The sequence below is a fragment of the Diabrotica virgifera genome, chromosome 3 (genome assembly GCF_917563875.1).
Source record: "Diabrotica virgifera virgifera chromosome 3, PGI_DIABVI_V3a".
Lineage (NCBI taxonomy): Eukaryota > Metazoa > Arthropoda > Insecta > Coleoptera > Chrysomelidae > Diabrotica > Diabrotica virgifera.
The window spans coordinates 4,834,284-4,857,477 of record NC_065445.1 but is presented as its reverse complement, the minus strand read 5'-3'; the positions used below and the strand labels follow the sequence as shown (position 1 = coordinate 4,857,477).

Below are 23,194 nucleotides of genomic sequence, written 5' to 3'. Positions count from 1 at the left end.
TGCTGTACTCAGAAAAAGCAAGTTAAACATAACATCGACATTAATAACAAAATATTAGCTTACGTTGATGATGATGCGATTTTATCTAAACTTATAGATGTACTAAGAGAAGAGAATTGTATGATATATTCAAATCCGCAGCAAAAACTTAACATTATCATAAATATAGATAAATAATCGACATCTCACAATAAAACACTGAAAAACGTTTGTTTTCTATACTTCCACAAAATTTATTACAACTATGTTATTACTACAGCTGTTTCGGCAAAGTGCCTTTCTCAAGTGATATATTTTACAATGTGTTTGCCTTTTTAAGTCTTTAACTGAAGAGGTTGAGGAGTGGGGAGCTGTTTGTCTCGAGTTGGTCATTCAGAATTATATCTGTATTTTTCAATTTATTAATTTCCATTGATTCTAAAAGTGATAGCTTAAGGCCTTTATTTTGAATATGTAGAATTTGAAACTCTTCATTGAAAGAATGATTATGATCTAGAAGGTGAAGTGCGTATGTAGAAGTGTCTGTTTTTCTATTGTTAAAAGCCCTTTTGTGTTCTGCTATCCGTTTGTCAAAAGTTCTGCCAGTTTGACCGATGTAAGTTTTCGGACAGTCACCACAAGTTAGTTTGTACACACCACTCTGTAGTTGCTTTCTCTTTCGGCTTTTATTGTTTTTAATATGTTTGCTTAAGTTGTTGTTAGTTCTGAAAGCTGGTGTTATTCCTTTCTTTTTTATGTTTCTGGCTATTTTTGTTGTTATTTTGCCAGTATATGTGAGAGAGCAGAAGGTACTGGGTTCTTTCTGTGGTGGTGTATACATTAATTTTAAGGCTTTCTTATGGAGTTTTTGGTTTAAAATTAGTGTATCCACCACCACAGAAAGAACCCAGTACCTTCTGCTCTCTCACATATACTAGCAAAATAACAACAAAAATAGCCAGATACATAAAAAAGAAAGGAATAACACCAGCTTTCAGAACTAACAACAACTTAAGCAAACATATTAAAAACAATAAAAGCCGAAAGAGAAAGCAACTACAGAGTGGTGTGTACAAACAAACTAACTTGTGGTGACTGTCCGAAAACTTACATCGGTCAAACTGGCAGAACTTTTGACAAACGGATAGCAGAACACAAAAGGGCTTTCAACAATAGAAAAACAGACACTTCTACATACGCACTTCACCTTCTAGATCATAATCATTCTTTCAATGAAGAGTTTCAAATTCTACATATTCAAAATAAAGGCCTTAAGCTATCACTTTTAGAATCAATGGAAATGAATAAATTGAAAAATACAGATATAATTCTGAATGACCAACTCGAGACAAACAGCTCCCCACTCCTCAACCTCTTCAGTTAAAGACTTAAAAATGCAAACACATTGTAAAATATATCACTTGAGAAAGGCACTTTGCCGAAACAGCTGTAGTAATAACATAGTTGTAATAAATTTTGTGGAAGTATAGAAAACAAACGTTTTTCAGTGTTTTATTAGTAGATAAAATGAACTTCCATCAAGTAACGGTCGAATCCATCAAATAATCGACAATAGATAACATAAGCCAGATTAAGATGAAAGGAAATCTTTGTGATCATGATTTTTATTCTAGTTGAGCGGTTTTAGTAATGATCAGTATTTAACGAATAATATTACTCTTCATGAATAGCGTAGGTATATTAAATTTGCATTTTCTCCTCAATTTTCCACTGACTAACCCGAAAAAATCTCGTTGTTTGTTCACAAACAACGGTTTTATCAGTGCATGAACTTTTTTAATCCAGTTCAAAAAAGCCAAACACACTTGATATATGTTTATAACGGGCGCAACAACTGTAACGGATATACATACACATACGCATTTTGAATGGGCTAAAATAACTCATTGAGCAAGTGGCGTGCTAAACATAGACAGAGTGGAGCAGGGCGTTGCATTTGATGTTTTCTAGCAGCATTGTTTGACAACACCAACACAAACAAACAGTTTTTATTTCGGGCTATTTCCGCCAAATGGTCGAGCCGATGATGAGGTGTATCGTTTAAATAATATTCGTTTTATCCTGAATCGATCATGATATATGAATTTCTATCAATAAAATATAGAACAGCTGTAACATTACCAACGTCACATATTTGCTCTTTTATTTTTAAATAATTATTTCCCTTTATTTTCTTTAGTATTTCATTAATAATTATCTTTTGTATTCGTTTAAACTTGTTTTTCCGTTAAAAACATGTTTGGCGCCCTCTTTTGTTATCCTCTATACCGGGTGATTGATTAGTAGGGTAAATCTCAATAGCTCCGCTATAGTAATAGATAGCAATAAAAGTTAATAAAAAAAATTTTAGCCACCTTTGAGCTTCACATTACAAAATTAGTTAGAATGTTACAGGGTGTTCGATAACACAGTGGCAGACCAAACTTATGTTTTTTTAAATGGAACACCCTATATTTTATTTTATATTCGAAATCCTGTTAACTTCTTCATCACAAAAATATAAAGGGTTGTAATGTTATACAGTGTATTTACAAAGTTATAACCAATTTTATATGAAAATCGTAACAAGTTCAACTCCCTGTATAAATAAAAATAAGCAAAACAACAATGGTTCATTAATGCCATATTTTTTAACGTATTGTCAACATTTTCAAGAATGGTCGATATTGCTAATTTTCTTTATATCAAATACAGGGTGAGTCCAAACGCAAGTACATTATTTTCTCAGTAATTTTAAACGGAACACCCTGTATTTTATATCACTATTGAGAAGTACCATTACCGTACTTTAATTTTTAGATAACATTCCCTATGTCTAAATTTATTAGTTTTCGAGATATTTTCATTTTTCAATGGACCTGTAGCGTGGCCACTAAAATTACCAGAATTTAATAAACTGGACTGATTTTTTTTGGGGTTACGTTAATAATGAAGTTTATAAAATACCTCTAACAACAAGGGATGAGATGAAAAATAGAATACAAAGTGTACTTCGATGTGTTAATTTACAAATGCTCCGTAGAGTAAGTAGCTCATTCAATGATCGTTTTTAGGCGTACATAAATGTGTTAGAAGATAATTTTGAACACCTTATATAATTAAATATTAAAAATATTTTATTAAAAGTAGCTTCTAATTTTTTCAAACAAGTTTTTTTGCAAAATGTATTACTGATAAATTATGTTTCGTTCTTTATTTGTTACATTGTTACATTTACATACAAAAGTAGTGTTTAATTGTCTTCACAAAATATTGTATTTTGTGTTTGTGTGTTTTTTTGTAAAATGTATTACTAATTTTCTTTGTTTATTTGTTGCATTTACATAAAAAGATAGTTTTTAATTGTTTCAAAAATGTTGCATGTAGTGGTTGTGTTTTTGTTTGTAACATGCATTAATAATAAATTATTTTTATTTCTTTATTTGCTACAGTGTTACATTGATTACCGGATTGATAATCGGTAATCTTCAATTGTCAATTCAGTCATGGCTTACTTAAAATTTAGATAAATTTAAACACCTAAAATAATTTGCTCTGAAAAATGAAAATATCTCGAAAACTAATAAATTTGGGCATAGGGAATGTTATATAAAAATTAAAGTACGTTAATGTTACTTTTCAATAATGATATAAAATTCAGGGTGTTCCATTTAACATTACTGAGAAAATAATGTAGTTGCGTTTTGACTCACCCTGTATTTGATATAAAGAAAATTAGCAATATCAATAATTCTTAAAAATTTTGACAATAAATAAAAAATATGGCATTAATAAACCATTGCTGTTGTGCTTATTTTTATTTATACAGGGAGTTGAACTTGTTACAATTTTCATACAAAATTGGTTATAACTTTGTAAATACACTGTATAACATTACAAACCTTTATATTTTTGTGATGAAGAAGTTAACAGGATTTCGAATATAAAATAAAATATAGGGTGTTCCATTTAAAAAAACATAATTTAGGTCTGCCACTGTGTTATCGAACACCCTGTAACATTCTAACTAATTTTGTAATGTGAAGCTCAAAGGTGGCTAAAATTATTACTATTAACTTTTATTGCTATTTATTACTATAGCGGAGCTATTGAGCTTTACCCTACTAATCAATCACCCTGTATACTATATCCCTTATCATTGACTTATTTCGTATGCTTTAAATGATGACGCACAGGTAAAGATTCCCTGACTCAACTATATCACACATCAAGAAGTAAAAAACCAAAAACGAGACCTTGCCAAGTAATCGTAAAATGTAGTAATTGGCAAAAGAATAAAATAAAATTAATACTGACGGGGCTAGTTAAATAATTTGATTACTAAAAGCATATTAATAGAGAGAATGTAAAATATGAAACATGTGCTTTTCGACATGGACAGTTAGGTGTAAAAAAATCATTATAAAAAATTAATACAGGCTTAGAAAATTTTGTACAGTGATGTTACAAACTACTCACCCCTAGAGAATAAGTGTTGAAATAAAATAAAGCTAATATTTAAATTTCATGCCTTTTTAAGAAATAAGTCTTCCCTGCCATTTTTAGTTTGTCAGAGAGCGGGGATGAAGTGTCACTGTCATGACAGTGCAACGTAGGAAGTGGCAGGCATGTTCCGTATTAAGACATATCTACAGAGTAAGGATATATGAAGTATGTTCAGTATTGTGACTGAATGATCAGATGAAAAGAGATATATGTAGTAGATAGAGGATAACAAAAGAGGGCGTCAACGAGTATTTAACGAAGAAAATAGGTAAAACAAATAGAAGAAAATTATTACTAATGAAATATTAAAGAAAATAAAATAGAATAATTATTTAAAAATAAAATAGCAAAGATGTGACGTTTGTAACGTTACACAAGAAATCCTTTATAAAAGGTATATTTTTAGTAAAATCCCATAAAGGGCTTCATCACAGAACGTTTTCGGAATAACAATTCCATCATCAGTGCTTTTTACCTGAAATCAGTTAAACGTTATAATGAAAGCAAACATAATGTTAAATTTTGACTAAGCTTGAAAATGACTAAGCTTTGTTTTTAAACCAAGAGGAGTAAACTAAAAAGACAGATTCACACCCAAGAAAGTCACTAGAAATATCACCAAAAACATCTTCTTTTTTGGTTGATCCTATCGGCCTTTGACGGTAATCCATAAATATTAGATATATTATACTAATAAGTTGCTAAAGAGTTCTAAAAACAACTGTTTTTATATAAAAACAGAAAAAACAGAAAATACAAATACAAAAAATCGCTGATATAACTTAAGGGGGGGGGGTATGGTTTGAAATCAACATATCAAGCACATTTTTGTGAATTTTTTTCGAAGCTATGGTACAATTATTTTATTATTAAATTAAATAAACATATTAAGTACAATTCAAAGAATATTTAGAAAAAAATTAAATCCAAAATATTGAAAAGTAAGCCATTGGTGACAAATTTTGACAGGCAGCTCACAAAAAATGGATTTTGCGGTGGACATCAGAACTCATCACTAGATCATACGAAACAAAAAATTCAAAAAGATTTAATTAGCATATGAGTTTCACTAATTTAGCATATGAGAATTTTTTATTTTTAACGATTTTTGAATTGTTGGTGTCACTCAAAAATTAAAAAAATGAAATTTTTGGTAAAAATTTTGTGAAAATCTACAGATTTATTATTGTTGAACAAAAAATATGCAAAAAAAGAAAAATATCTCGACCTTGTTACCTCATGAAATGTCTCAAGAAAATCTGTGCAAAATATCAGGTAGATCGGCCGAGTAGTTTTTCAGTTAGAATGTCCACCGCATTTGAAAAAGCAGTTTTGAGAAAAATGCGTTTAAAGTTTTGACAACTGCATCTTCATCTTCTTATTTGTCTGCCAAATCGTAAAGTGATGCACATTGGAATATGTTTTTTGAATCGAGGAGTAATCTACAAAACAGAAGGCGAACAGTTGTTTACCGTTTCTCATTACGCTCAAGCGTGCTGGCGCGAAGTCAGATATTCAACATGCTGTATCTCTGGAAATTTTACTCCGATTATTTTGAAATTTTCAGAGAGTATTCTTGAAAGTATGCACTTTTATTTGAAATAATAAAAAAATATTTCAAACCATACCCCCCTCTTAATTAACCTATGAAATGCCAATAGTGTCAAAATTTTATAAATGTCATTAGTGTCAAAATTTGATAACAGTGGAGTAAATTTGCCTGAGGTTGGACCAATTTCAAACAAGCTTTACGGCACGGGAAATTTGAATTACTCCTCTTGGTATAAAAGACTGTAGATGGTTGTACTACAATGTTAATGGTATGATTGAGCCAGCAAGATATGTGGGTGAAAATCATTGGTGTTCCAGTATATATACAGCGCAACCGACTCCCGATCTTGATTTTGAATCATCCGTAAAAATTATGCATGAATTATCAAGCTTGGCTATCATAAACTGGACTGGAATCTCATTGTCAAAATTGGGGAAACAAACATTGACCTTATGTATGAGATATTAAAGTTTTATTGATAGAAAGATAGTTGTTATTTACAGTCCGTAATGCGAGGTTCTGACCCTCAGGACGAGCAACCCACCTGTTGTGGGAAGTTTTACATTGCCTGATGTAAAATCTAGGAAAATCTTAGTCATCACACATAATTTTGTATAGAAATGTATATTTTCTACAACTTTATAGCATTTAAGTGGTTTTCAGCCCTATATTTTGGTAGCTCAAGTATGTAAGCCTGTTAGCAGCACTGATGATGAAATCTTTATTTCGAAAACGTTTTGTGATGTAGCCCGAAAGGGATTTTTTAAACTAAATATACGATTTATAAAGGATTTTAATTAATTTAAAAAAACAAATAATTCACCTGGACTGTTTAGGTGCTGGGAAACGCTAAAAACTAGAAACTAAAAATTTTAATTAAAAATTATAATATGATTAAGCTTCAATTCTCTAATCCATCTGTTTCAAAATCTCATTTCTTTTATTGACAGCTAATAAAAATGAACCATCAATAATGACACTGTATTTATATAAATTATCGATAATCATTTTTAAAATTACTTAATGCAAAATGTGCTACTCACGCTTCTGTAATTGGGCCTATCTAAATTGTCCAAGAACTGACATCAATTTGGTACTTAATCGTCAGGTTGCTGTTTCAGAGAAAGTATAAAGATCAAGAGTAATAAGTACTAACATTAGAAGAGCGATCAGGCTTATGCAATCATTGAATAATAGAAAATTAAAGGCGATCGAGCATGAACACCTCATGGTGTCCTTAAGCAGAAGCGGACTTTTAGAAGATCTTGATCTGTGTAAGTAAAGAGAACAATATCAAAATTCTATTTAGTAATCCACTGATCAGAACGAAAAAGCAACCACTACCTTAATTTAATGTAAATTGTTTATTACATTAGGTAGGAACTTAAATATGTACGTCCGCCCAGTAGACACATAGTTTTTATAAAATGGATGAAAAAAAGTTTATTATCTTTATTTTTCTTGTAATCAATAAAAAAGCAAAACTTAATGACATTTTGGAATCACATTTATTCCGTAATTGGATTTCTGTCAATATTTACGTTAAGGTCGTTAAGAATTAATGATGGATTTTGATGTGCTTGGAAGGGCCCAATGGCGCAGAGTGTAGGTACCTCACAGTGATTCAAATTTACAGGGAAAATTCAAATTCACAGGGAAATAACTTTATTTCAAGATTACTCAAGGCGCCGTACAGCAGAAATGTTAAATGTTAGTCAAGCTGCGATAAATAGAAACTGGACCAGACATGAAATGTATGGAGTTACTAGACTAGAAGATAACCTTATACGCATCATGCAAGGGCGACTACAGCTAGAGTGAATCGACTTTTACAACTATGGGCTGTCAGAGATCGTAGAAGTACTGCTCAAACGCTACAAAATGAGATGGTAGAAGCTACAAGTACAAGGATAAATACTCAAATTATACATAATCGGCTTCACTAACATGGGTTGAATATAAGAAGGCCAGCTAGAGTACTTCCTTTGACTCCTGTACATCGTAGAGCACATGAATTGGGCCATGGCACAATAGATAGAAATGAGTGAAAATAATTTCGACCACGGGTCCAGTATTCTGTTAACCGAGGTACAGTAGTACCAAGCGGCGCCGCTAGGAGAACACTCCAATAATGCGTCGCAGATTACTTTAATGAAACGTGGTCATTTTGTACTCTAAACCGAGTAAAAGGTATGACAAAAAAGAAAATAATCGTTTTCTTTTTGATTCAATTCGAGTTTCTTGCCATCCTCTGACACCTGATGTTTCGGAATCTATCACTGTTCAAAGAGGCTTCGCAAGAAGACTGAATTGAACCATAACGAAACGAAGAAGAACTGCAGATTATTTTTCAGTTTGTTAAAATTATCTCTAGCCTTTTCTATTCTGATGAATGTACCAACGATTGAACAGGTATTCTGTTTGAAGAAAAATTTTGAATACCGTCCATATCAATATTGCAAATCAGTATTTCCTTGATTCCCAATGCGGTCCTGGATTCGCAAAGAACCAGTTCTGCTTTTTTAAAATTGGTACCGCAGAGTGCAGAACGAAAAGTAGAACCTCTATGGACGGACAATCGGGTCGTAATTATTTAATATGGACGTGTAATGTATATTTTATAAAAAGAGGAAGTCATGCCTCTGCGGTCGGTTCTTGAAGGTTACGTATTTCTGCGATTCGTATCTCGCGGTTTGAGAACGAAGGCGTCGACAATTAGCTAGTATAACTATTAACAACTCTTAAACAACTATCACTAGGAGTTTATGCTCTAATAATTATCGGGGATTAAACAAATATTGAATCATGTAATCAGTAGTTTAGAGTCTTCCACTAACTGACATTTCATTGTAGTAAGATGTTACAACAAAAATAAGAATCAAATTATAGTTCTTTAATATCGAGAACCCTGCGTTACTTAGACGAGTGAAATGTCCTCACTCCCAGAATTCAATTTTTTTTTTTTTTCATTTTTTTACGTTCTATGTGCTAAGAAAAACTGTGGTGCTAAGGCAAAACCCGATATGTCAAAAAACGTGACTTGCAGCAGATGAGTTTAAAAGTTTGAGGTGCTGTTGTAATAGTGGAAATATTGGAAACTAATTTTATCATCTACTGATTACATGGATGCGTTTAGTCATATTGGGTTTTGTCATCATATTCTTCATCGCTCAATGTACATATTGGCATTCAAAATGAAAAATCGATAATTTTTGACATATCGGGTTTCGCCTTAGTACCACAGAAATAAGACCTAGCGCAATTTTAACCCTCTACCCTCCTTTCCCCTCCCTTAGCACCAGAAACGTCATTTTTTCGTTTTTATTTATTTTTGGGTGGGAAGTAATCAATTTAGTCAGTCATATAGCCAAGCGGTACAGGCGGCTGTCTCACTTCGCTTCACTGCGTGGTATGTGCGTTCAAACCCTAACCCGGTGAATAGAGAAATCAAAAAGGGTAACGCACCAGTTAAAATTATTATGAATCGGGGGATTAGACTGGAATACGTTGGTCACTGGTCGGTCTATGAGTAAGCAGTACGGAAAGGGATAAGGGCTTGAGGCTCAGTGATACTCCTCCATAAATCCCTACCGAAAGGGCGTTGACGCCTAATACCGATGTATAATATACATCATCTATTGTATAAGTAATAAATTAAAAAATTTCAAAACATTCACATGCATAAATTATGCTGTTATAACACATGTCTATTTTTATAGACCCCTAGGTTGAGTGTACATAACCTGAAAATTGTTTTTTTCGAAAAAATCGTAAAACTTTTTTAGAAGATGGCTGCAGGTCTATTTTTATTTTGTGTATTTTATTAAAAACTATATTTCTAATGTTTTAAACATTTTTCCGTAAAATGCACCACCTTCAAATATCCGAAAAACGGGTTTGTTGGAGGTTTTTGGGGGATTTTTCCCATTCTATGGACTTCAAAAAGATCAGATCAAGGTTTTTTTTATAGGTATATATAATCTGAAGTACTTAAGTCCTAGATTCAAAAATTGGGCGAAACGCGTTAAATTTTTGGGCAGTTTGAACAAGTTTCGCCCTATTTTTGAATCTCCTAAAGGACTCAGTTACTTCAGATTATATATATATTCCTTGATATGATCTATTTTAAATTCTATAAAATGGGGAAAATCCTCCGAAACCTCTACACAACCAGTTTTCCCGGTTTTTGAAGGTAAACGCAATCTACGGAAAAAATCTAGAAAAAATGTATATGCTTTTTCTCATGAGCATTTTCCAGTGCGTCACAGTTTTTCGATTTCTTTCTAACGCATTAAATTGTATATGACAGAAAAAAAGGTACGTCGGTGATTACTTTGGTAATTATTCTAGTTAGGTGATTATTCTAGTTGTCGATAGATGGCGCTATAATAGAAAAAAAATGTATTTACTAATTATATAATATATCTACGAATATAATCTGTACAATTTATAAGACTATACAAATTAAAGAAAATATCATTTTATAAATGCAATAAAGACAATTGATTTGTTTTTATCCCCAATGGCAAATAAAATTTGACAACTGTCAGATTTAACTAAAATGTCATGTTAGAATAAATGTTATAAATGTATATTATCACGGACTTACCTTTTTTCTATCATTTGAGACGCGCTGAAAAATCCTCATGAAAAGAACCAAAATACAGTTTTTGAAAAAATTCAAAAAATAAAAAAATTTAAACCGGCAGCCATTTTCAAAAGAAAGTTATACGTTTTTTCGATAAAATATGTATTTTGTGGCTATGTACACTCAACCTACGGGTCCATAAAAAATAGACATATTTTGAAAGTCCTGAACTGTGCCTGTGACTTTTTATAAAGTTTTAAATTGATTGCATCTCACATAAAAAAATAAAAACGAATGAATGATGTTTTTGCTGGTCCAAAACTCCGCTTTTGACTACAATATAATAAAACTACCGTACTGTGAAACTTTAAAAATGCTTTATATATAATATGGCCACATATGGCTGACAATTGAATACAAAAACTATTAACTTTTTTGTTGACTACTATTTTATTTTACTACAATTTTAGCACTGTTTATATTTTATGATCCTTTTATAACCAGCATAATTTTGTTAATTATTAATTATTAACATAATGATTTTTTTGCACAAACTTTCCCAAAATAATTATCGTACATAATCAAAAGAACTTCTTATAACAGTTTTTGTTTTGTGCATTATAATTTATTTCCGACAAAATACAATAAGGCTACATGTTATAGTTTTAATATTTTTGTATTTTAGTTAAAGAAGTGTTGCTAACTGGAAATCGACAGTTATTTGTTAAACAATGGTATCATAAAAATTTCTCCTCTGCTTTACTCAATGGACAATAATCTGCAAAGTATTTGAAATTAATGAGAAAAAATCCAAATAAAAATCAGTCTAGAATTCATAGATAATACCACCTTCAAACAATTTTTTCAACCACAAATTGCTGTGGTCTATAAGATCTAGGCAATTGATTTTTTGAAAAGAAATAAGTAACTCTAACCATGTTACAAAATCTTCCCAGAATTTTTTAGAATAATCTTTTTGGAAATGCATTTTAGTTCAACGTTCAATGGAAATGTATGGTTACATTTCTACACTCACCGGCACAAAATTCCGCCACCCAAAATTTTTGATTAAGTTTGACAATTTATAACTTTATTATTTATGCTCCGATTTTTAAGATTCTTGCACCAGTTTGTAGGTATATGTATTGCTATCGTTTGGTATTATTCCGGTAACAGAAAATTTTTGCTGGCATGGCATTATATAGGGGTGAATGGAAGAGTTGTATTTTCTCCTAACTTTAAAAAATTCTGTGGAAAAATGGAATAGCTGATTTTGTTTCATAGTCCTGTCATATTATTTATTATTCCGGAGGCATCACTAAAATTTTGTTTCTTGAATTATCCGAATATCTCTTTTCTTGTAAGAACTGTACCATTGTTTGTAAATAAAAACACTGATGAACTCCATAAAATAGAGAGGTTGGATTGATAAGATTAGAATGGCCCGTATGAAGCCCAGATCTCCATCCTATTGAGCATTTATGGGATGAATTATAAAAAGCTATTCGCCGTCATTCTAGGCCTCCAGAGAATTTGGTACAGTTATGGCCCTGATATAGAAATATCGGGCTATTCCACAGGCAAGGATAACACATCTTTATTGGAAGCTAAACAGATTGCGAGCAGTCGTTGCTGCAAGAGGTAGACATACACGCTATTTAATTGTTTTGTTTTGTTGTTAATTTTGTTTTGTTTTGTTAATTTTAGTGCGTTTGATATTGTTAATTAAATAAACTTACAAAGCAATGTTTTTATTTACAGCTCTTACAAGAAAAGAGATATTCGGGAAATTCAAAAAACAAAACCTTAGTGATACCTACAGGATAATACAAAAGGAGCACGAAACAAAATCAGCCCTCCAATTTTTCCACAGAATTTTTTAAAGTTAGAAGAAAAAACAACGCTTTCATTAACCCCCGTATAATGCCATCTAAGCAAAAAAATTTTGTTACCGGAATAATAAAAAACGACATCAATACATGTACCTACAAACTGATGCAAGAATCTTGAAAATCGGAGTACAAATAATAAAGTTATGGACTGTCAAACTTAATCAAAAATTTTAGGTGGCGGAATTTTGTACCGGTGAGTGTATATTTTGTGAACCTTTATCTGAAACTCCCTTGAATGTTCTTAAAGGATTGTCTACTCGTTTGGGAAGCGAAATCAAACTGCCGTTACACCGAACAGTCTATAACACAGTTCTATCTAGAAGGACGGACCATTGAACGTCCACCTGCGGTTAGATCATAGACCAAGGGCTGACGTAACAGCATACTTTCCTCTTGCAGCAAATATACTATAAATAAATTGTTCTGGTCTGAGTGAATCTGTGTCTTCTAGCATGGACTCAGAATTTGAATTATGCTGAAATTTATATAGCATTATTTAACATTTTATAGGCTTCTTTCCGTATATATACTAATAAACATTTTTTTTTCTTTCAGTCAATCGAACAAGACCGTCACATCCTTCGACGGAAACTCCACTCTAAAGAATCAGAACTAGATGCCAGAATAATCGAACTCCAAAACGACGTTGCCGAACTCACATCAAAGCTTCAAGCCAAAGACAACCTTCTGAAACAATGGGAACGAGACAAGAGCGGCCTCATGGCGGAGTTGACAGCTCAAAACACCAGACTGACGTCGCAGCTGAAGGACGCAGCACATAAAGAACAACATCTCGCGAGAGAGATCGACGAATACAAAGAGAGGTTGAGTTTGGGAAAAAGCAGTTTACAGGTAACTTTGTATTTTCCTAGAAAATTATTTCCAAATTAATGAAGTAATTTTCAATCACATGGAACATGTAATTCCTTAAAAATTGTTCCAAATCTAGATTAGTATCATGCATTTCGATCTTTACCTTTTTCGGTCGGTCCATTCCTTCTCTCCATTCTATTGCTGGTCTTTCTCTCCATCTTCTGTTCCTTGAAACATAGGGTTTAGACCTGTTTTGCCCATTGTTCGTCCTTCATGCGCATTACATGCTCGTAGGTACCATAAAAGTTGTTTGGATTCTATTTCATCTACGGTATTGTAAATCCTTCCTATTGTTTTTCTTATTTCTTCATTTGGGATGTAATCAAGGCTGGATAAATGGTAGTTGAAAAGTCCATTTCAACCTCTTCCAGTTTTTTATTTTCTTTATCGACATTTGCTAACATCAGATACAAATTGGTTCTACAACCGATTTGCAGAAGTAGTTATTTTAGAGTTCGTACCACATTTCGGCCCTGTTGTATTTTCTGCTGAATGTCCCATTTAGATTTTTCTACCTTCGCTATTATGAGTGTCCGTAAGTATTTAAATTCTTCGCATTTTTTTATATCTCTAATCGAGAGTCCCTATCTTTGTTCCTTATTCTAAGATATTCCGTTTTATTAATGTTGATGGCGAGTCTCCAGTTTTTTAATGCTTGCTAAATATATATTTTGAATATATGTTGGAGATAAAAGTCATCCTTTTCTCCAGCCGTTTGAAAATTTAATTTTCCAATTTTAGTCACTTTTCTTTCAGGAACACATGAACAGTGTCGGCGGTCTTAGAGACGAACTAGAAATAGCCAGTGAAAAGAACCAAGAACTCGAAAGGCGCCTACAAGTAGCAGCATCTGATAGAGACAGCATAGCCCTAGCGTTAGAGGAAGCCTCCGATAGAATTCTGATGTTGGAAAGGCACGCTCGGGAGCAGGATATGCGGTACCAACAGAGTCTGAAGGAATACAGCTTGCCGCAAGAAAAATTATCGATAGAGGAAAGGCTTAGTGGTGAGTTTTTGCATAGATTTGTGTTAAATATCTAACAGCTAGAGAATGTATTTACTGCAGCTTTTCTATAATTTTTCTTCAATTATTATGTACAAAATTATTAATACAAATGTAAAAAATCGATACCCCACAAAGGTATAGTGGATTCCATGCATTTTTACTTAGCTTTGTGCAGATTATGCTTGAAATCAGCATCAAATGTATTAAGCAAAATCTATGTGTGGCATCAGTTGATAGACCATAGGTTAAAATGGTTCGAGCATGTTCAACGCCAAAATATTCACCCAATATAAACTGTAATACAGCCTGGTTGCGATGACATCACGGCAGAACTTTTACAGAACATGGGTGAACATGGCCTCCAATTAATGTGGAGACTGTGCAATCATGTATGGAGAATCGGCAAATGGCCCAGTGATTGGTGTACCGCGCTATTTACTCCCATTCATAAGAAAGGCGTAACCACAAAATGTAGTAACTACCGAACCATTTCACTAATTTCACACCCAAGTAAAATTCTGTTGAGAATCATCAAGTGTCGCATGCAGACATACCTGGATAGACAAATACCACAAGAACAGGCAGGCTTTGTGAAGGGTAAAGGCACAAGGGAGCAAATTCTTAATATGCGACAACTCATTGAGAAAGCACGAGAATTCAAAATTCCGATGATCATCTGCTTTCTGGATTATCAGAAGGCATTTGACTGTGTAAACTGAAGAGTTTTGTGGAAAGTTCTACATGAGCTGGGGGTACCTGATCATTTGTCAGCTCTGGTGAAAATCCTATATGAGAACAGTGAAACCAGAATAAGAATTGAAAACCATAAGTCCGATCCTTTTAAAATAGGTAGAGGAGTCCGACAAGGATGTATTCTATCTCCAAGTCTTTTTAATTTCTATGGGGAATATATAATGAGAAAAGCACTCGATAAATGGAATGGCGGTATTTCTATCGCAGGAAAGAAGATCTCAAATCTGATATGCAGATGATACAACATTAAGAACTGCATCCGAAGAAGAAATGTCCAGCCTGCTGCAGCTAGTGGAAGCCGAAAGCAATAGATGTGGTCTCAAGATCAATAAACAAAAAACAAAAATTATGGTAGTAGATTATTCAAATTCACTTCAGACAACAGGAGCCTTGAACCAGTTTGAAGTGGTTAACGAGTTCAATTATCTAGGATCCTACATCAGTAATACAGGATCTTGTGAAACAGAAATACGTAGGAGAATAGGCATGGCCAAAAACGCTATGAGTCGATTATCGAAAATCTGGAAAGATCGCTCCTTGTCGAAGAACACCAAAATAAGATTAGCACGTGCCTTAATTTTCCCATATTTAATTGGATTGACGCCTTTGATTTGTGGTGCTGGAGAAGAATGCTTCGGATCTCATGGACGGAACACAGAACAAATCACTCAATCCTCCAAGAGCTTAATATTCAGACTCAACTTTCCTCTATTTGCCTCTCCACCGTCTTAAAATTTTTCGGCCATATTGCAAGAAGTGATGATAATCTTGAGAGACTTATAATTTCGGGAAACGTTGAAGGGCGCAGAAGTAGAGGTCGCTCACCTACTCGATGGACGGATCAAGTACAGAAAGCCAGTGGAAAAACATTCTCTGAATCCATGAGGGAAGCTCAGGACAGAAGCCGATGGAAAGAGATAGTTGCTCGTATTATAGGGAATCACGACACTCAGAAATGAGGAAACGACTAAGGAGGAGGATAAACTGTAAGATATTAACCATGTGGTTAGTACTCTCCACATTCGATCCCCATGTTGGGCACCAATATGTAAACTCGCTGTTGACTGAGTATAACAACGTCAGCAAAGAAATTAAAAGAAGAATAGTGCTTGCCAATAAGTGTTACTTCGGCTTGAGATGACAGATGGTCTTAAAACAATCTAGAAAAATTAAAATGATCGTCTATGAAACACTAATAAGACCAGTGCTAATATATGGAGCAGCAACGTGGTCACTTACGAAGGACCAAGAATTGTATAAGCGTTTCAAGCGAAAAATCCTAAGAAGAATATGTTGAAGAATAAAAGACCAAGATTTGTGACGAAAGCGTTGTAACTTTGAGTTATATAGAAGTTTCGGGGAATCTAACGTTGTAAAATTTATTAAGGTAGCACGCTTTAGATGAATAGGGCATGTAATGAGGCCAGAAGAAGGTGTAACAGCCAGTTATTGACCAAAGAGAGCTGATGGGAAGAGTTGGAGGAAGACTGAGACTTAGGTATCAAGAAAACTTAGTGAACGATTTAAAACCTATTGGAGTTGATCATTGGAAAGAGTTGCCAGGGAGGGGCGAGTAGAGGATTATTTTGAAGAAGCCTTTGGCTCATAACGAACTGTAATGTCACTGATGATGATAATAGAAGATAAATTATTTCACGCAGCACTAATTTGTGATCTGATCCACAATTAGCTTCCCCTGTAAGTATAACATTCCTTATCATTTGACACAAAATGTCTTTGTGATTTATTCGAAATTTTATCGATTAACTAACTCATATCAGACCACCAAGAAGATCCTTTAAAATATGACGAGGTAGCTGTCAGTACGAGGAATACCACGATACAACAATGGATACCATGGACAGGAAAGAGAGCAAGAGGACGACCCCAGATGAGATGGGGAGATGACTAAACAGAAGCAAATGGAGGAAACTAGGGGAAGCCTATGTAGTCCGTTCTTTAACGGTAAAATATTGCAAAACCTCTAAATTTTAAAGAACCGCTTGGATTGACATGAAATTTGGCATACACATAGCTAACAAGTCAAAGAAAAAAAGTGATATTGTGCCGATATGTGCTTTTGCCGTGGGGGTGGTTTTCACTCCCTATTGGGGGTGAACAAATATTCGTCCAAAGAAAGTCAGGAAATGGATAAACTGGCTAATTTTAAGTAACTTTTGATCTATAGAGTTTCACTAAGTCAATACTTTTCGAGTTATTTGGCAGTGAATATGTTCATTTTTTCAACAAAATAACCACGCTTTTAGACGGTTTTTCGCAAATAACTCAAATAGTAAGCATTTTGTCGAAAAAATATTCTTAACAAAAATATAGCCTGTAAAAAATTTTAAAAAATGGTGTATACATCACGTCTCTACATCTAGTAGAAGCAGAGTTATAGCTAATGAAAAATAGGTTCATATTCGTCAAATTCCAAATGGAATACTTTAACGTGAAATAATCAAAAATGAAGCACATTTCGGGGAAAACTCATTACAACTTATTTAAAGTGTTTAAAAAAAGCTTTATTTTTGTTTTATAAAAAAAATTTCTAGCATCAAAATTAAACAAGTTACGCTCAAAATAAAGTTAGTCCCTTTTGGGTTTGGTAAAAAAATCGAGTAAATCACCCCCTAATTAGTATCTTAAATGAACTTAATCGTTACGACTTCACAAGTTTCTTGACTCGTGTATATATTGTTTATATGATCTGTAAGTTTCATCGCTTCAAAGTCCTTACTATTGAAAGGGCTGTAGTTAAAAGGGGTTGAACGAGTCACTGATCACGAATGTATGCAAATTTAGAAACACCAAATCTTAATCAATTTTTGTCTAACAGAAAAACAAAAAAATACATCATATTCAGAAAAGCAAATCTGACTTTTTTTGTTTTTCGTGATTTTTGGTATCTAACAATTTTTAAGTTATTTCGAAAAATAGCATATTTTTCAAAATTTAAATTTTTAAAAATTTTACTTTGAAACCAATTTTTTTCAAAAATAAGCACTTTGAATCGATGAAACTTACAGATCATATAAACACATCATAAGTAAAATAATTTGTGGAGCGGTAACGATTAATTTCTAGGGGTTGCTAATTAGGGGTTGGTCTTCCCAATTTTTTTTTGCAACAACAAAAGGGACCAACCTTATTTTGAGCGTAACTTGCTTAAATTTAATGCTAGAAACTTTTTATAAAAACAAAAATAAAGCTTTTTTCAAACACTTTAAAAAAGTTATAATGGGTTTTCCCAAAAAGTGCTTAATTTTTTCGATATTTCACGTCGAAATATTATATTTGAAATTTGGTGAATATTAATCTATTTTTCATTGGCTATAACTCTAGTTTTACGAGATCCAGAGACCTAACGCGTACACCATTTTTTTACTTTTTTATAGGCTATATTTTTGCTAAGAACGTTTTTTTCGACAAAATACTTACTTTTTGAGTTATTTACGAAAAACCTTCTAAAAATGTGGTTATTTTGTTGAAAAATGAACATATTCACTCGCAAATAACTCGAAAAGTGTTGACTTATCGAAAAAGCTCTATAGAACAAAAGTTACTTAAAATTAGTTAGTTTACCCATTTCCGGACTTATTTTGGACATATATTTTTTCACCCCCAAGAGGGGGTGAAAGTCACCCCCAGGGCAAAAGCACACATCGGCACAATATCACTTTTTTTCTTTGACATGTAAGCTGTACGCATGCCAAATTTCATGTCAATCCAAGCGGTTCTTTAAAATTTAGAGCAAAAACCGTGAAAAAATGGACTAATGTTCAAAATTGAGTGAACTAAAGGACAGTAGAAGAGAAGGAGACTATCTACAAGAATATCAGTGTTTGGAAATCTTTGCAGTAATATCATCAATTCTCGGACTATTCTCGAACAGTTTGATTGCCTTCCTGACTAACAGCGTTACAGGAGGCTTTATGGAGATGTTGGTTTTAAATTCTAGTATCATTATATTATGTAAAAAATGTACATATTATACGTCAAGATCGCTGAACTATACCATGCTCATGTTTCATCCTATAACAAATTGCTTACCGAATAATCGTTTTACGCATATCTACCTCTTTTTTGACTTCCCACTAATTTGAACGTCCACCATTTTATCATGTTACTAACACCAGTTACTAACTCTTGAATGTATATTGTTCGATCAGCTGGTGAAGAGCGATCTCTATTGTCAGAAATGGACATCTCGGAGCCCACTTTGTCTCAGGAGTGTATGTCCGTCTACCGCCAACTTAGATCTCTGGTTCTGCAACTGAAGTCCCATTCCGACGACGATAGCGGCCTTCATTCGGATTGTTCAACTGCGTCGATGGAAGATTCTTCGAGGTGAGTATTCTTTGGTATATATATTGTAAAATATGTAGAATCCGTCGGTCAATAAGTCCTGGACATAGCTGGTAAGGCCTATTACTTTACGATACAATTGTTACATTCGGATTGAATCGTACAATAAGAATTTTCTATTTAAATACTCCGGGCCTGCTTTCTAGACTCCACCAGAAATGTCCAAAATCTTGTTTGGCAAAAAAGGAATTGTTCTGGAAATATCGAGGAGGCTCGAGAATCCCTGTACCTGAACGCAGGAAGGTGAGCAATTTTATTTGGGGGCTCATTAATAGAATTCTCTAGTAGGCCATTGGCATATAGCTAACGTAACAATATTTTGTATTTATCAACATAAATCTTCTTTAGACGAGATACAATCATTTCACCTTTTTCTAATTTTTGGGTATGCCGCCCTTGTAAAACGATATATCTATTACTTAATAAAAAAATATGAAAAAAATTTTAAGAAACATTTTTCTTTAGTTAAGAGGGACTAAAATTAAAAATATTATAAAAAAAGAATGTGTGTGTGTACTTTGTACGCACGTAAGAAGTTATACTTCTATTATTATGATTTCAACGAAATTAATATACTTAACAGGTTATTTGTATTTTATTTAAATATTAAACTAACTTTCTTTACCTACCACTTTTAAAAAATTTTTATTAAAACGATACCAAAAATATAAAAAAAAGAATATGAATCGTCCGGGATTTGAACCCGGGACCTCTTGATCTCCGGTCACACGCTCTACTACTGAGCTATATCCCTTTTACTTTGACAAGTTACAAGATTTCTCGTACATACTGACAAATTTAATACAAAAATACTTTAAATATGCTTACTATTATTATAAAATATCTTATTCCCGAGGAAGACAAATCCAAAGACACAAAAATTATAATAAATAATACATTTACTAAAAACACTAACATATTCTTTTCACGCCTTTTCTTGCACTGATATATTTATAAATAACTTGAAAGATTCAGCAACTAAACGCCATACTGTCTGTATGCGCATGCGCGCAGTATTATGAAATTTTACTCTCAATCGCGCCTAAAGAAGTATAACTTCAAAAAATCAACTAAAAAGCAAAAAAAATCAAACTCGAAGGATTATTCGAAAAAAATTGTTAGACAGATTATATATGCAAAAATCTAACACATTCGTTAAAAAATTGAAAAATCTAACACATTCGTTAAATAAAAGTGTAGGGCGCGAAAAGTAAAAAATTATCTATCCTCAAACCGTTTATTCGATGAAGACGTGCCCGACGCTTTTCTTTAACGAACGTGTCAGATTATTTCAATATTTTAACGAATGTGTGAGATTTTTGTATATTTAATCTATCGAATAGTTTTTTTCGAATAATCCTTCGAGTTTTAATATTTTTATTTTTTGCTTTTTAGTTGATTTTTTTATAATATTTTTAAGTTTAGTCCCTCGTAACTAAAGAAAAGCATTTCTTAAAATTGTTTTTCATATTTTTTTATTTTTTACTTTTTAGTCTTACACTTTTCAAACATTAAAATATATCGTCATGTTTAAAAAAATGATGTATATGATAGACACATTTTTTGCATTTATATCAACATTTGATACATACATTGTACATTTTCCGTAATTTCTTCAGACAAATCATTTTTCTTAATTTTTCTTAAATCAAAATCCTTATTTACACCTATTATAGTTTTCGTAGTCTTTCCATCTCTTCTAATGCTTTACTATTGCACGTTGTAGACCCTGTTAATTTCCACTAAGGGTTTGTAACAAACTTTGAATTAATATGCCAACACAAATTCTAATGTTAATTGTAGCATGAAACGTCTCTACCGATGGTTTTTCTAACGCTACGTTAAAAACACGAATTTTTTGCATTCCAGTTTTGTTGAAGTTTTGTTTCGTATCTTATTGAAATTTGACACGAATAAGCGCCGATGTTTATATAAACAAAGATATGAGCGGTGAAAATCGTCGCCGCTTAGGATGTTTATAAACATGATGTACAATCATGAAAAGTAGTCGGAATCGGCAAAAAATTTTAAACTTTATTGTTTATTTATGAAGCATAACGTAAAAAATTAACGTAAAACGTGAAATTATGTATAGTTCATATAATTAGCTACAATCTGTAAAAGTTTCAAGTTTCTACATTGTAAAAAACAAGAGAATTTAAGCATTTTCCATTAAAATCGTTTTTTATTTAAACAATTAATAAACATAAAGAATTTTTTATTGACTATTTGTGTGTTGTTCCCGCGAATACTTATGTCTGCAAATTTTCATTCATTTGCGTTAAAGAAAAGGCAGTCAAATTACTGTCTAAAGATTTGACCCAAACTATCGAACTAAAGAAAAGCGTTTAAAAATAGGCTTAGTTTTGGCGATTACTTCCTCATCGGAGCGATATCTCTTGCCACAGAGCATTTTTTAGATCGGAAAAAGGTGGTAATCGCTTTGGGCCAGATCTGGACTATATGGTGGGCGCGGAAGCAATTCAATGCAATGGAACCCAATTCGTGCATTCTTGCCATCGTTTTCATCAACTTGTGACACGGTGCAATGTCTTAGTGACACCACAATTTTTTCTTCAATAAATGAGGCCTTTTCCTTGCCATTTAGGTTTTCACATGCGTCATAACACCAATATTGTAGTCACTGTTGATTGTTCCTCTATGTTTCAAATAGTTAATGAAAATCATCCCTTGCGGGTCCCAAAATAGAGAGGTCATAACTTTTCCAGAAGTTTGTTGCGTCTTTGGTTGCTTTGGACAGCTTTCTTGGGACACTGTCCACTAATGTGATTGCCGATTGCCGATTTGATTCCAGAGTGAAGGGATGGATCCATGTTTCATCCATTGTGACACACCAACGCAGAAACTCCTACTTATTCCAATTAAACATGTCCAAACAGCAGCGAGATTCATCAATTCGTTGTTGTTTTTGCTCTGGTGTAAGTAAACGTGGCACCCATTTGGAAAACAGTCTTCTCATACCCAAATGTTCATGTATAATAATCAAAACGCTACCCTTTCATAGCATTAGAGTGTCTTCTTTTCATCTCTTCGTTTCCCCAGGTATATTTCTTTCCCGCTTATGCCTCTTACATTCCACGTTGCTATTTTTAAAATGGTCTTCTCCTTATTTGTCATCATGTTACTTTTTAAATATTGTTTCTTTCTGTTTGCGTTATCATCTTTATATTCACTCATGTCCTTATTCTATGCTTTCCTATTTCGTCCACGTATTTTGTTCCACTCCACCAGTTTTTTTAACTAGATGGAACTGTATTGATTGTTGCTTTTTCTATTACGTTTGTATTTTGGTTCCATTTCCCTCTTGTGTCTTCTAATATATAATTAATAATAATTATACAATTAATAATAATTCTTCTAATAATTGTCCGAAAATAAGACTTGTGAGACTTGTAGGAGTGGTATGGGTGGATATTCCTACAGGCAAAAAACCACTCGGACCTCCCAGAATGCGATGGAGAGATAACATCTAAGGAGATCTCCCGAAAATGAACATTCCATTTAACCCTAGGTTGATGGAAGACAGAACAAATTGGAAAAAAGTTGTACAGTCAGCCAAGACCCACATAGTGTTGTAGCGCTACGTGATGATGATGATGTCTTCTATAATTTATGAATTCCGTGTCTTCTATAACGAAATTTCGTCCTTTTACCAT

At 33.0% G+C, this 23,194-nt stretch overlaps 2 protein-coding genes across 4 annotated transcripts in view; both read left to right on the top strand.

Annotated features, from left to right (window-relative positions):
* LOC114326594 (uncharacterized) overlaps positions 1-23,194 on the top strand; it is a 363,687-nt gene that overhangs the window by 73,403 nt on the left and 267,090 nt on the right. The window lies entirely within an intron of this gene.
* Positions 1-23,194, top strand: part of LOC114326599 (bicaudal D-related protein homolog) — a 198,324-nt gene that overhangs the window by 159,849 nt on the left and 15,281 nt on the right. For 2 of the 3 annotated variants that reach the window (XR_007697378.1, XM_028275013.2), the window contains exons 3-5: positions 13,073-13,369; positions 14,147-14,396; positions 19,322-19,499. Coding sequence is in view for 2 of the 3 variants with exons in the window: in XM_028275013.2 (XP_028130814.1) it covers positions 13,073-13,369; positions 14,147-14,396; positions 19,322-19,499 (725 nt within the window). In the remaining variant the exon portion in view is untranslated. The remainder of the gene's footprint in view (positions 1-13,072; positions 13,370-14,146; positions 14,397-19,321; positions 19,500-23,194) is intronic. The other variant, XM_028275014.2, reaches the window with a different exon arrangement.